This window comes from Ischnura elegans, chromosome 8 (assembly GCF_921293095.1).
Source record: "Ischnura elegans chromosome 8, ioIscEleg1.1, whole genome shotgun sequence".
Lineage (NCBI taxonomy): Eukaryota > Metazoa > Arthropoda > Insecta > Odonata > Coenagrionidae > Ischnura > Ischnura elegans.
This window is the reverse complement of record NC_060253.1, coordinates 89,217,062-89,230,000: the sequence shown is the minus strand read 5'-3', so window position 1 is coordinate 89,230,000 and position 12,939 is coordinate 89,217,062. Positions and strand designations below refer to the sequence as shown.

Below are 12,939 nucleotides of genomic sequence, written 5' to 3'. Positions count from 1 at the left end.
AACTTGAACCACTTGAACCACATGATCCCTTTTCGCTAGGCATTTAATATCATGATAGAAACTTGGATCATCCCTAACAGCATTATTGCAATTTGTTTTGCAATGAAAATTAAGTTTCAATTTAGAATGAGCAAAAAATTTTATCCTTGCAATTGGGCCATTAAGTGCCAAAAAGTGCAGCCATGACAGCTCTCTATGGAGATACGTGCGACTCCTTCAAATGGCAGGACTCTTGCAAAAGCACCCAAATTGATCACACCCTCTTTTACAGGCAGTTTTTCATTGCATTGGAATTTCAACAACTTTGTCATATTTATCTTAAGAACAACGCCCTGTCTGTGTTGGACAACAGTAATTGTTCTCTTTTACTTTTATTTTAAAAAAATTGGCAAGTTCTCTATTATTGGGGCTGTTGAGAGACTTTGCAAAATAATGCTCCATTTATTACATACATGGCACTACAAAATGTACCATTATCAAGCATCATAAACTTCGACATTGCCTAGGAACAAAAATTACTATGATAGGGAAGAAATTTAACCAACCTGAAAAAAAGATTTACCCACCTGCTGGAAGAAGTTTGAGGCTCTGATATTGGTGTTGAGTTCGAAGAGGTAGATGGTTGGTTTTGCTGAGGAAGTGCGTTAGATCTTCCTAAAGTCCCTATATCTCCAAGGTAAATATCTACTCTGGGGACAACACGATGTGGGACATGACCTGTTGCATAGTTGTTCACCTCCATGTCAATCCTAAAAGTTCAAATGAAAACAATCGAAATCAATTTTAACAAATTTTAAGGGGCTGCCAAGAGAAAATGCCTGCATCTCAAACAGTTTCAATGAGGCAAGCCCTTCTTTCAACCATCGAAAACATCATGTCAGTTTTAGAGAAAATGATAAATTAAGGGAATTCAGCAAACTTTCTTATAAGACTACATTATTTAGGTTAACATCTTTTAAAAGTGGCTGAAAAATGGTTGGAAAAACAGGATATTGCTAATGCCAATGAAGCTGATAGAAAAAAACACAACAGAATTAAATGGAAAAAAATTAGAAATGCACATATGATGCTGAAAATTAAGCTGACTTTTTCCACACCAGTCCAGAGCCAAGCTGAGAACACTGGGAGTAGACAACTGCAATTCTTCTATTTCAAATGAGGATGTTTCTTCTCAAATTTTCTTTATTTTGAGCTGTTTGGGTAGTAACTGATATTCAAATATCCTATACTGACGTACCAAGAAGAATATTGTGATGAATAAATAGGAAATTTTTACACTCTATGATGTTCTTTTGCAGATTTTCTAGAATCTCTTGACATGAATCACACCCTTGAACCCAATGAAAACTCTGCTGTTTACCCTGTGTGATCTATACAGTGGAATCCTGATTTAAGGTTTTTCAGGGGGGACAAACTTTAAAACACTAAATGAGGACCTGCCATTTTTTCAGGTTTTAGGGTCTGTAATGATTGAAATGGCTTTTAATGAATAAAAAATATTATTTTACGTAACTAAAAGGTGCTGCATGCAGCAAAAAATTCATTGATTAAGTGTTTTCAGCCCTATAAAGGTTGAATAATACTTTTCAGGAATCAGCTAAAAAAATGGGTAGTAAAAATAAATAATGAGAGAATGACAATTGTTTTAAAGAAATATTTTAAGAAAATTTTAATATGCATCAACAGAAAATCATTCCCACACGGAATATTAATATGGAAATTAGTGATTCCATTTTTACGTACATTTCAGTGGTCTCGATGAAATTTTAAATTTTTTTCTGTAAAAGCGACATGTAGGTGACTATAGCATTTCTAATATAATAAGAAAAGGTTAAGTAGGTACTCGAAAAATCGTCATTGCATCTATAAAGATGAGTGAAATAAAGGGACAGCAGACGATCGCTAATCCCGAAATCTAAACTACCGAATATCTAGTAAAAGGGAGGTTTTCAGGAATTATACCAACTTAACATTTTCTGTTGCCTCGGCGAAACGAGGGATTTATGAGCCTTTAAAAAGCCTCCTGTGCGCACATTTTGGATTTCGAGGTCATCCAAAAAAGGAGAATCTTATTTCTAGCATGCGTACAAGTCGATGGTGATTCAACTCGATGATGGCACCAGATTCGTTGTCATATATCCGCGGCCTAATGCAGGTCGAATGGAACCAGGAGAAGTTGTTTACGCGGTGCGCTGATCACCTAGACTCCGACTCACCTTGTTTCTCGGCAGCTTTTAATGAAATTTGGTTGGACCTTGAATAACGATTAGCTAAACTTTAAGTTAAGTGAAAAGGTTTAATCTTCAACAAAACTGGATTTCATAAGAAAAATTGTCAGTGCCTCTGGAGTTTGGCAATTTCGTCAGCGTTATGATGTCGAAGTCAACCACCAAGGGATTTTCGTATTTTTCCGCGCTCATCTATTCTACTGTGAGTATGCGGTGATTTTTTTTCCAGTATGAGCGATTTATTTTGAGTCATGGACCGTGATAGTTCGTCAAAACTCCAATTGTCATTCTCTTTTGACATTAATTAGCACCAGATAGATATTTTTGAATCAACATCGATATCAACCAGCCGCATGTCGGTAAATTGGCTCCGGGATATCTAAATTGCGATGTAAAATAATGTTGTTCCGCAGGGAAAGAATGCTCTCACTCACGGTCATGACAGGGGAAACACTTCCTCTGTTCTTTCGCTGTTCCTCCGTGGAAACTGACCTTGGAATGAATTACAGAAAGAATCTTCTAGTGAACTGCGCAATGGATATTGGGCCTCCTCTTTTGAAAAGAGAAAGTAGCCGACTGGAAAAATATTGGGCTAATAATGGACTGCCCGTAGGGAGTAGAGTTGAAAGGGGCATACGCCATCAATTGAAAACATTACGAGAAAACATTATTGTAGCGGCCCTCGGAGGATAACTCGTGTCATCAGTCGTCACGTATCATCGAAGTCAAGTTCAAGAAGTGAAGGATAAGGTAGTTCGAGGTTATTAAGGGATGACTTTGCTCCATTAGATCGGATCTGATACAAAAAGTGCCTGGTGTTTGGATCAGAAGGGGAGCGAAACATTACGAGAAGACAAATCACCCAGCTTGCGAGTTGAAGGTTGCAGCGCTGCGCTCGCGGAAGATAAAGCAGTTGAAGAAGCGTTCCCCGGTAGATTCTATCGACTCTTGGTAAACTTTCATGAGACTGTTCTTGTTGATGAGCATAAATTCGAAGATTTGGATGAATCGTCATGAAAAAACGTTAAATCGAGCAAAAAAATCTTGAGCGGGACAAATTTTTACGACCATAAATGCGGAAAAACGCAAAATGCGGAAACACTAAATACGGATAATTTTTACATTGTCCTTATAGGGAATGAATCGGGACCCAAAAAAATAAACGCTAAATGCGGAAAAACCTTAAATGCGAAGACGTTAAATCCGGATCCGACTGTATTTATTAATCCTTATCTCGCTTTAAAGTTTGCATTATTGATGGCAGCTGATAAACTTGAATATACTTCATGACCTTTTCTGTTTTTTAATACCAATTTCCAAGAACTGAAACTGTCTACACCGTGATCATACCACAAATAAATGGAAAAAATCTGGCATGGGCAGAATATTTTTTTATGGAGAAATATTAGAGACAAGAACTCCATAGGAAAAAACACCTTGGATGAGATGACAATCTGGACTCTTAAGATCAAAGACTTCATCAAATTATCGCTTGATCTCACTCAAATAAAAAATTCCCAGCTATTTAAGCCCAATTAACACTGTGCGGTCTATGCCCATAGATTATTACGGAGGCTTACGATAGATGTTACGATGGTTATAGATGTTACGGGCACGCTATTCCGTCGACCCGTGTGATGCCAGTAACCTTTACGGACACCACTTCTACAATGAATATCTCAAGTTCCCCATACCATAAGCTGGTCTAATTTGAGCCTGTCTTCCACAACTGTTTGTAGTCACAAAAAAAGGTGTGGGGGCAGCACCTTTCAGGGTTGACGAAAATTTTTGGAACTAAGAGTAGGCTATTAATTTGGCAAAAATGCTCAGTTTCCAGGGAGAAGGCATGATTCTGAGGGTCAGACTGCTAAGTATTAATAAATGTTTATCTGTCACCATCATGGATATCTTCAGTCTCTCAGATTACCCCACATTCACCACCAGTAGCAACTGTAAACACAACAATTGACACCAGGTACTGACAGAGAGGATCACAATTATAGGATGTAGTAAAACATTAATTACCATGGTCCCCTTAATGGATTATGACCTGGCTGAGTAGAGAAAATTGGAGGCACAGGAGCTGGGGCAGTAGGAGGATCCACTGTTGATGGCTCTGATGACGTGGGTAGTTCCACAAACACGGCATCATCGTCATCATCAGATTCTTGAGTTAGGTCAACTAAAGTAACGGGCTGAAGTAAAAATGATAGAAGGAGATAGTATACTCAAATTAAACACAGAAGGATTAAATTTAACAACTGCATTTTACGATAATTTTAGTTGAAAATTATCTATAGATTAACATTATATTGATGTACTGAATTGATGAGGCCTTAATCTTGTAGAATTCCATTTTAGGTTCGGAAAAACGACAACTTTGCTTTCTACCACATAACCTTTAATTATTGACTAGTTTCAATACACTGTACCATTTTCAAGAACTTGATACAGTGGTGATTGATGCATGATGATGTGAGTAGGCAAAGTTGTTATTATTCCTCACTTAATCTCTGCATTGATTATAATTATTCACATTACAATTATTTAGCACTACTTGTATTATCACCAAATCAACCTAAGATGATGACTCTAAGTTTGATATTGGAACAATACACATGGTGATAAAGAAATGTGAAAGGTGGAATGATGTGAAAAGTTCAAGCTCTTAAACTCTTAACCCAGAGCTGCTGCAGAAAAACAACATTTTCAACTGATAAAATGACGCCTGCCAACCTTTTGAACACTGATTACTTCAATTCCACTGTCATCATCATCTGGATCAGGAGGGGGTGCATTTTGTGGTGTTCTACCAGTCCCAGAGGTTGATGGGAAGCTATTTGACCTCCTGGCAGCCGACGATGATGATGCACCCCCACCTTTCCTCCAGCACCAATGACTCCTATCCCGAGTACATGCACTTGCTGGGTTAGACTTCCTCTTTTTAGGAGGACCTATGAGAACAAAAAAAGATTGTTTTTTCCTAATGCATAACATGTCAACAAAATCAACAGAAAATCATTCTCTCTGCCAAAAAAAAAGCCTCTCTGACTCTGAACCTAGTATAATGACTGAATCGAGTAAAATGATTCAGATTAATTATCACTGATATTTTTTTTCTACTATTCCAATTATGACAGAATGGGTATTTGGGTTAAAAAATTGTAAATATTGTTCTACCTGGTAAATAAGGTCAAAGGTAAAGCAAAAGTTTTTCTTTCCTCGATGTCCTTAACGGGTTCTCAAAACCCAGCGAAAACTGATAAAATTTTCCTGCATTCTTTCATTTTCGAGAATCAATAATGTTCACAAAATAACCAACAGAGTCCATAAAATACATTACAGCTATTAAAAAAAAGAATCGAGCTTATGTTAACATGCAATTAAACTCGTGTGATCATGTTAGGGTTTTGTGATGTTACATACCTCTCCATTTTGAGATCACAGCCAAGCAGTCATCGTCGTCCAATTCACTTGCTGATGAGGACGATGAGGACGAAGAAAAGCAATCCAACTGAAGGTCTGGAGCAAGAGGGCCATCTCTTGGAGCTCTATTCTTCCCACTACTCCTTGTACCACAAGAAAGATTCCTGCCCACTGGTCTCCAGTTATTCCTCATCACTTCACCTTCCACAACCACCTCAGCTGCCTCTTCTGCCACAGCCTCGGCTGATTTGTGTTGAGTTTTCTGCACACCAGATGGGCCTGCAAGGGAGTGCAAACACAATGTAAACACAAACATTACTGCATTACACGCACTATTCCACCAATTTAATGTTTAAAAAGGTAATATTGAAAGGCACGCTGAATTTTGGTGACTAACTGGTTAGGAAGGTGCCATCGTACATAAGCATGCTCAGTAAAATGCCCTGATTTTACTCGAAAAAGGCTATTCGGGCTTCCAGCCGGGTGGTGTCTCTCCATTCTGCCCTGATTTTAGTTTATGCAGTAAAAATTTTGCGTTAACAGTACAGTGTTTACGTTAGGGCAATCTGCACAATTAAGGCTGGGCTTCCTCTTTTGGAAATGACAAGCAGAGGAATGGGTACCAGTGTGGATATTTGCAGAGTGGCAGACCACTAGGAAAGCTTGATCAAAAATTCTATGATCCCCCTTTTCATACAATTTCATCTCAACATTTGAAGCAGCAACATTATTAATAAATTAGTGAACAGTTGAGTACCCCTAATCTGGCATTATTGTTAAGATGGACACCACAGAATTATTCAACGAGAAAAACATAAACATTTCCCACACAAATGGCACATCACAACTTGCTAAAACTATATCCCACTCTTGATATAAATTCTACAGTAGTTGAGCCTTACTTTTGTTGAAGTTGGAACCAGAAATTTATCAAGATTTTTTTTAAAATTCTCATAGTCAAATAGTCTAAAAACAAAAATATACTGACAGATCCTGACGTTTATTTTTCAGAAATTTGAAATACTGAATATGTACATTCACAGGCTTGAATAAACTGAACACTTCAATTTTATTTTAAACACAGAGGAGCAGACCAGGACAATAGAATTTTCCCATCACGAAGTTCATAGGACAAAAAATTCAGTAGTTAATCTAGATGTCAGCAGGGGTGCCGACTTACAAAAAATATTGGGGGGGCCCAAACCGGGGACCTTGCCCCGGTAAATTTTATAAGTAGTAAATATTAAGTTTTTTGAGAATTTTAGAAGAGTCATATGATCAACATTAGAGCCCTGATCACTCGAATCTCGATATCTGGACACTCTGGGGGAAATTGACAAGCCTGACACATTTTTTCCTCACATCTGTAACGAATTTTTGGGGGGGCTTGGGCCCCCTCAGGCCCCATGGAGTCGGCGCCAATGGGTGTCAGTATGTCAATGCTCACCCATTTTTCTGAGTATACACATATAGTATATTTGCACCAAGGTGTGCGAGATGTGGTAGTTTCTCAGTAAGCAGAATATTTTTGATAATCCACTATCCAACTCAGAGGACATTATGAATCATAATCCATCTCTTTAAACCAAAAATTATTCTATGATTATTACGATGATAAAAAAAGGAAATGTAACACGACAATAAATTTTTAAATTGTGTACAAAGAGTAAAACATATGACAGAAAATTAAAAGAGAAATGCGACAGTTGCTTAGATATTTCAGAAAAGAAACATTTTTGGTAATGTGGACTTAGTAATATTGAGTCTACGGAAATTTCCTTAAGATCTTTCCTGAAATGTATTTAAATCATTCTGGAAGAAAGATATATGTACATGAAACCAAAGAAGACCCCTTTGCCTAATTATCCTTTCTCAGCTTCACATCCACTAAAATACGATCAAAAGTTATGAACTCATCATTATTTTCTTTATGTTCGCACTTCCTTGACCTCGAAAACTTCAAGTACCCTTCAAGGCTTGATGAGTCTTTGAGAACACCAAGTATTAGCTTAATTGCTTTTGTAAAGCACCAATAGTTCATTCTATCACTCTTGGGCACTGGGCCTATAGAAAATATTTTATATTTATAATACAGTGGATGCTATGAATCTTGTTGTAACGTTCTTGTTGTTGTTGTAATAATGTTTATTTTGGGAACCATTGCAACGGTAAAAGTCCTAATTCTGCTAATTGAAAATTTCGTAAAATTGTTACTTTAACACAAGGTAGCATACCCTTTTGGTAGGGAATATAACTCCACTCTGAACTTGCACATAAATTAGACAGAGAAATCATATTTTGTCTTTTCTTGAACTTTAATCACTTTGGTAACAAGATTATATTTCTTATCCAGCCTTTGATTCTCATTAGGCACACAACTACAGATGCTAATAAGTCCTGACTAGTGTCTACAAAAGTACCAAACGTAAATTCTCGATTATCAGTCAAATTTGTAAACATTCAGGGCCTATGAAATACCGTATAAGTGTGTGTAAGAGGCGCACCCCTATTTTGAGGATCGAAGCTATAAAGAAAAAAAATTTTGCGACATTTTTTTTATCCTATCGTGCGGCGTTGCAGACGTATGCCTGGAATTTCGACAGTTATCGAAATGTCCTCTTTCAGTACTATTTGAAAGAGGAAATTTTGATAACTGCGGCGGCATAAGAGGGAGTAGAAAGAGTTCCGATCCTCTCTTTGCATACGCCATCGCTCTACGTTGCTTGTCCTACTCACGAACAATTTTGTTTAAAAGCTCTCGCAGGAGTATTGCAATAGAATTGCAGCCGTGGAAAATTTTAAGGCAAAACACGACAGGCAAATGGCATGAGCTTTCCCAAGAGATTGAACAACAATCGGGGCAATCTCAGCGCCGTAGGATAATAACCACGTCGTAGATTTAAGGCCCCTTGCACACACCGATTTTGGACGGCGGGTAAAATATCGGCCGTCCACATTCCAATAGTGAACAATGGGAGAGCATTGGAGCTTGCAAACCTACCGACCACGCGCCGGCACCGGCAAAATGCCGGTTAGCTGCCGGCCATTGTCACTGTGGATCGCCGGCGCTGGCTCAAAAACATAGCAACTTATCGTTTGACCGGTAAAAATCCGGCGTGTGCGCAATAGTGACTCAGTGCAATCTAGTGATTTAAGAAACGTTTTTGTTTCGTATGATCTAAAGTGCTTAATCCAAGTACCCACCCGAATCACTAGCACATCTTCAACTGTGCTGGATAACATAATTACAAACTATGATGTTTCCATGACCGAGTCGTGTGTGAGAGACTTGGGACTATCTGACCATTGTGCTGTAGAATCTAATTTCTATTTCAGTGTAAATTTAGAGGAACCTGTATATTTTTCGAAGAAATTTTTCACCAACAACAATGAGCAGTATCTAAATTTCCTGCTTTCTAAGGAAAACTGGGTCGAGGTTTTTCATGGAGGCTCCACAGACTCCAGTTTCGACAGCTTCTATTAGTTTTTAAAACAAGGTGAAAAAATATTTGTTAAAGAAATCTTTTTACACACTAAGTGAATTTCTGACAGACAAGTTGCCTAAATGAATTTTGTTTGTTTATCGTAACCTGAAACTGAGATATGTCTTTTCCTTTAATTGTATTCCTGTGCCTTTTCCTTCAATGGTATCCTATGTTTCTTTTCTTCTCTTTGTTATAATTACTGTGTGACATTTCTTTTGTATGCCAAAATTTTTGATGTACCCTATATGATTACTAATTGTAGGATATTTTATAACCTACCCTGTATATTGTCTACTGGGGATAATAAATTATAATTATTATACTTACCAGCCACTGCCAATGGTTCTGTAGGTGGATCAGAGTCAACAGATACCTCTTGAGCTTGATTAGAATTGCTTGCAGCTGCAGTTGTCTTATCAGATGTACTGGTAGCAGATGGCAGTGTTGGCGGCGTCTGAGATGGCACTTCACTGGTGCTTGTAGAGGCATCTGCAGTCGGTGGGTGCACATTCCGACTGCTTCCTGCAAGCACTGAAGCAGGTACTCTCTGGTGGACACTACCGCAAACCTCTGCCCATGCAGATTCCCACTTTCTGAGGGCCTTGGTGTACTCGGGTGCTTCAGGATTCAGCAATGCTCTCTTGCGTCCACCCTCGCAAACCCCACGTACATTGCATTCCATTGATCCCCCACCACTCCCTGTTTAATAGGAAAATAAATTCATCAGGAAAAATAAAAAAAAAGCTTAGCAATATGTAACTGGCTACAGCGATCGAATTGGAGACAAACCATCGATATATTCGAGCATATCAGATGTAAGTTTATGGAGATTATGTATATATTCATAATGATTCATTCATTGACACAGTTCCACAGAATTTTTACTTGTTTACCACCATTTACCAAAAAAAAAGTCACAAGGAAAAATATAGTGAAGCTTAGCAATATGTAACAAGTTATAACTATAATCCTCACATGAACAAACATTTTTATTTGTGTACAACTGGTTCCACCGCATAGCAGAATCTTTAGGCACAATACATATTACTGGTAAGAATACAAACTAGATATTAAAAGGAAAATATTTCAAGGCAGTAGCAATGACCTATCAGAGACTGCTTCACTACAAAAAAGACTCTAGCTTAATACCACATTTTGTGGCTCCTTGCTTAATTAGTGTACCATTCTCAAAAAATGGCCTTGAAATGACCTTCTACTCTCACCAATGCCTACTGTTCCATTTTTGGAATACAGGCATCCCCCGAGTTACGTAAGAGATGCGTTCCGGCAGACTATGCGTAAGTCGAAATTTACGTAAGTCGAACCTTTGCGATGGCGCTTCAGAGATTGCTGTAAAACAAGTTGTATCGTACAGGAATGAGCGCAACCACATACGCCACCACATCCATCGCTAGAACTGCAAATTTTCACGTTGATTGCTGACTTGGGATTGATGAAATTAATGAAATTTCCTTCGAGGAATGACAAAAATGGGTCACTTTGTTATTGTTAGCACGTAAAAAACTCTATAATTATTCGATATTTTTTCTACCATAGGTTGTACGGGCGAATATCTACTTCTTCGCGCTCGCATTCGAAAATTAACGTAATCATTTGAAATACGGTTATCGCTTACGTAAGTACGGATTTACGTAAGTCGAGACATACGTAACTCGGGGGATGCCTGTACTTGATATCACAAAGTAATGTATTAACTACAGGGGAAAAAAAAGGGAAAAATGATGCAATTTTTCTTTCCATAGGTACCTCTTTATTAAGATGTTAAGTAATACTTAAAATACCAAACTTGCTGTGTGGAATGTCACAAAAATACCAATTACTAAATAAAAAGTGAAATCCTCAAATTCTAAGTTTTCACCTAAATATAACCCTGATTGCTGAGTTAATTCATGCCTGGATCAAATGCTTTGCGTTCCAATTTTGGAACACCTCATAATAAGTAATAGGGAAGCAGTATAGGGTTTTTTACTCTCAGATAGTGTTATCATATCCATTTATGCCAACAATAATTAAAAATCATGGTAAATTACCTTTACCATAAATGGGTAAAGTATCGGTAATAAAAGTAACTATGGGAAAACTTTAGGATTCACTAATTCACAGATTTACGAAGTTCACAATGGCAATTGAATCATTGTATCGTCAGATGAAGTAGGAGACCAACCAAGAAATAGAGATTAAAATCACTTGGCATTTTGTGGTGTCACTAAAATGAATAAATGAACTTTCAACAAAACTTGAAACAAATGCGAAGCACAGTATATTTATTCTGTGATGAGATCAACACTTGAAAACACCCAGACACATTGTTTTTTAAAGACTCAATGAAGAAACTGAATCCTTAAGAAAATAAAATCTAGAGAAAAAACCCTTACCTGAAATTTGTGATGCATTAGACAGAACGGCCATGGAACTTGTTCCTTCTTGTTCAGGGTAGGGTCCAAGTAAATGACAGTAAGTGGGAGGCGCAGCTGGTGTTGGCTGATTACTCTCATTCCTCATCTCCTCAACATCCAAGGGCCAGTGATGGACGTAATGTGACACATAATCTGAAGATGATGCATCCAGGCCAACATTAACACCAACACTGACTCTTTCTGGGGCAGTGGTGCCACTATTCCCACTGGTGGGTGTTGCTGACATGTCTGCTGGACTTGAAGGGGTGACGATTGGAGCGATTACTTCTGGTGCAACGGTTGTAAGGTTAACTAAGTCTAAACCGACACCAATTCCCACACCAGGGGATAGACTAACTCCCATGTCAATTCGCCCTGAGTGCGGCACAACACTAAGGTCAACATCCACAGAGGAGCCAACATCCGGAAGAGAATTTGAAGCGGAGGGTTCACTGGAGTTGGAGCTATGTGATGGCAGACGGTGCCTGAGGAAGAAAGTACTCTTTCAGAAAACACCTCTTTGATTATTTGGTTATCATTACATAGTTGACTCTAAAATATGCCAAAAGAAAATTTTTAAATAAAATGTTTAAATAAAAAGTCCAGCGCGGATTGCAGCCAATCACTGGCCCCGAAATGCACCTCACATCCTCGCCAAGTCATACAACAGTTGCCACACGCATATGAAGCAAAGAAACAAGCCTGAAAAACCAAAACGAGCCTTTCCTTCGAATCACCAAAACAAGGGATTGTTCCTTGGGGCCCTTCAAGGTCGTCGTCCCTTCCGGCTCCTTTCTCCATGGAAGCATGTTATTTACAAGTAAATTGGGGCGTTTCCCTTTCTTACCTGGCAACCTTACCCCTACCCCGAACTAGGCCCTTCTGGCTATCATCAGACAATTCTCGGCGGCCAGACTATATAGAGGGGTGAACTCAATGCACCCGATCCTTAGAGCACGATCCAAGGCAGAGGACTGATGGGGGCTCAGCATTGAGCAGACTAGAGCAATTGAAAAACTTCTACCATTCCGTCAACTGGATACCCCCAATCACATGACAATGGAGAGGTGGGGTGTGGAGCTTACTTGCTTGGAGGGGCGGAGTGTATTCAGTCTTAGGGGTGTAGTAGGGTCAGGTTGTTAGCGCAAGTGCATTATGTCAGGGAAATGTAAATATTTGGGTCTTAGTACCAAAATTAAAATTATAGACGTGTGCAAAAGTAGCTGTAGTAACTTCGGTCAGTTTGTTCAACACCTTCGGATACATCGAGCACTCGGTTTTGCGAGTAATTTCTGAGGGATTATGAGCACTCATAAAGCCAGGCTTCTACTGTATTTTTGATAAATTAAATTTAATAAAAACATATTCTACCATCTCCTTAAT

General features: G+C 38.5%; 1 protein-coding gene across 2 annotated transcripts in view; it reads right to left on the bottom strand.

Annotated features, from left to right (window-relative positions):
- Positions 1–12,939, bottom strand: part of LOC124164309 (mucin-5AC-like) — a 53,648-nt gene that overhangs the window by 25,651 nt on the left and 15,058 nt on the right. For both annotated transcript variants that reach the window (XM_046541572.1, XM_046541573.1), the window contains exons 5-10: positions 11,536–12,041; positions 9,467–9,838; positions 5,655–5,933; positions 4,965–5,182; positions 4,254–4,423; positions 567–749 (exon numbers count right to left, since the gene is read on the bottom strand). In XM_046541572.1, coding sequence (XP_046397528.1) covers positions 567–749; positions 4,254–4,423; positions 4,965–5,182; positions 5,655–5,933; positions 9,467–9,838; positions 11,536–12,041 — 1,728 coding nt within the window. The remainder of the gene's footprint in view (positions 1–566; positions 750–4,253; positions 4,424–4,964; positions 5,183–5,654; positions 5,934–9,466; positions 9,839–11,535; positions 12,042–12,939) is intronic.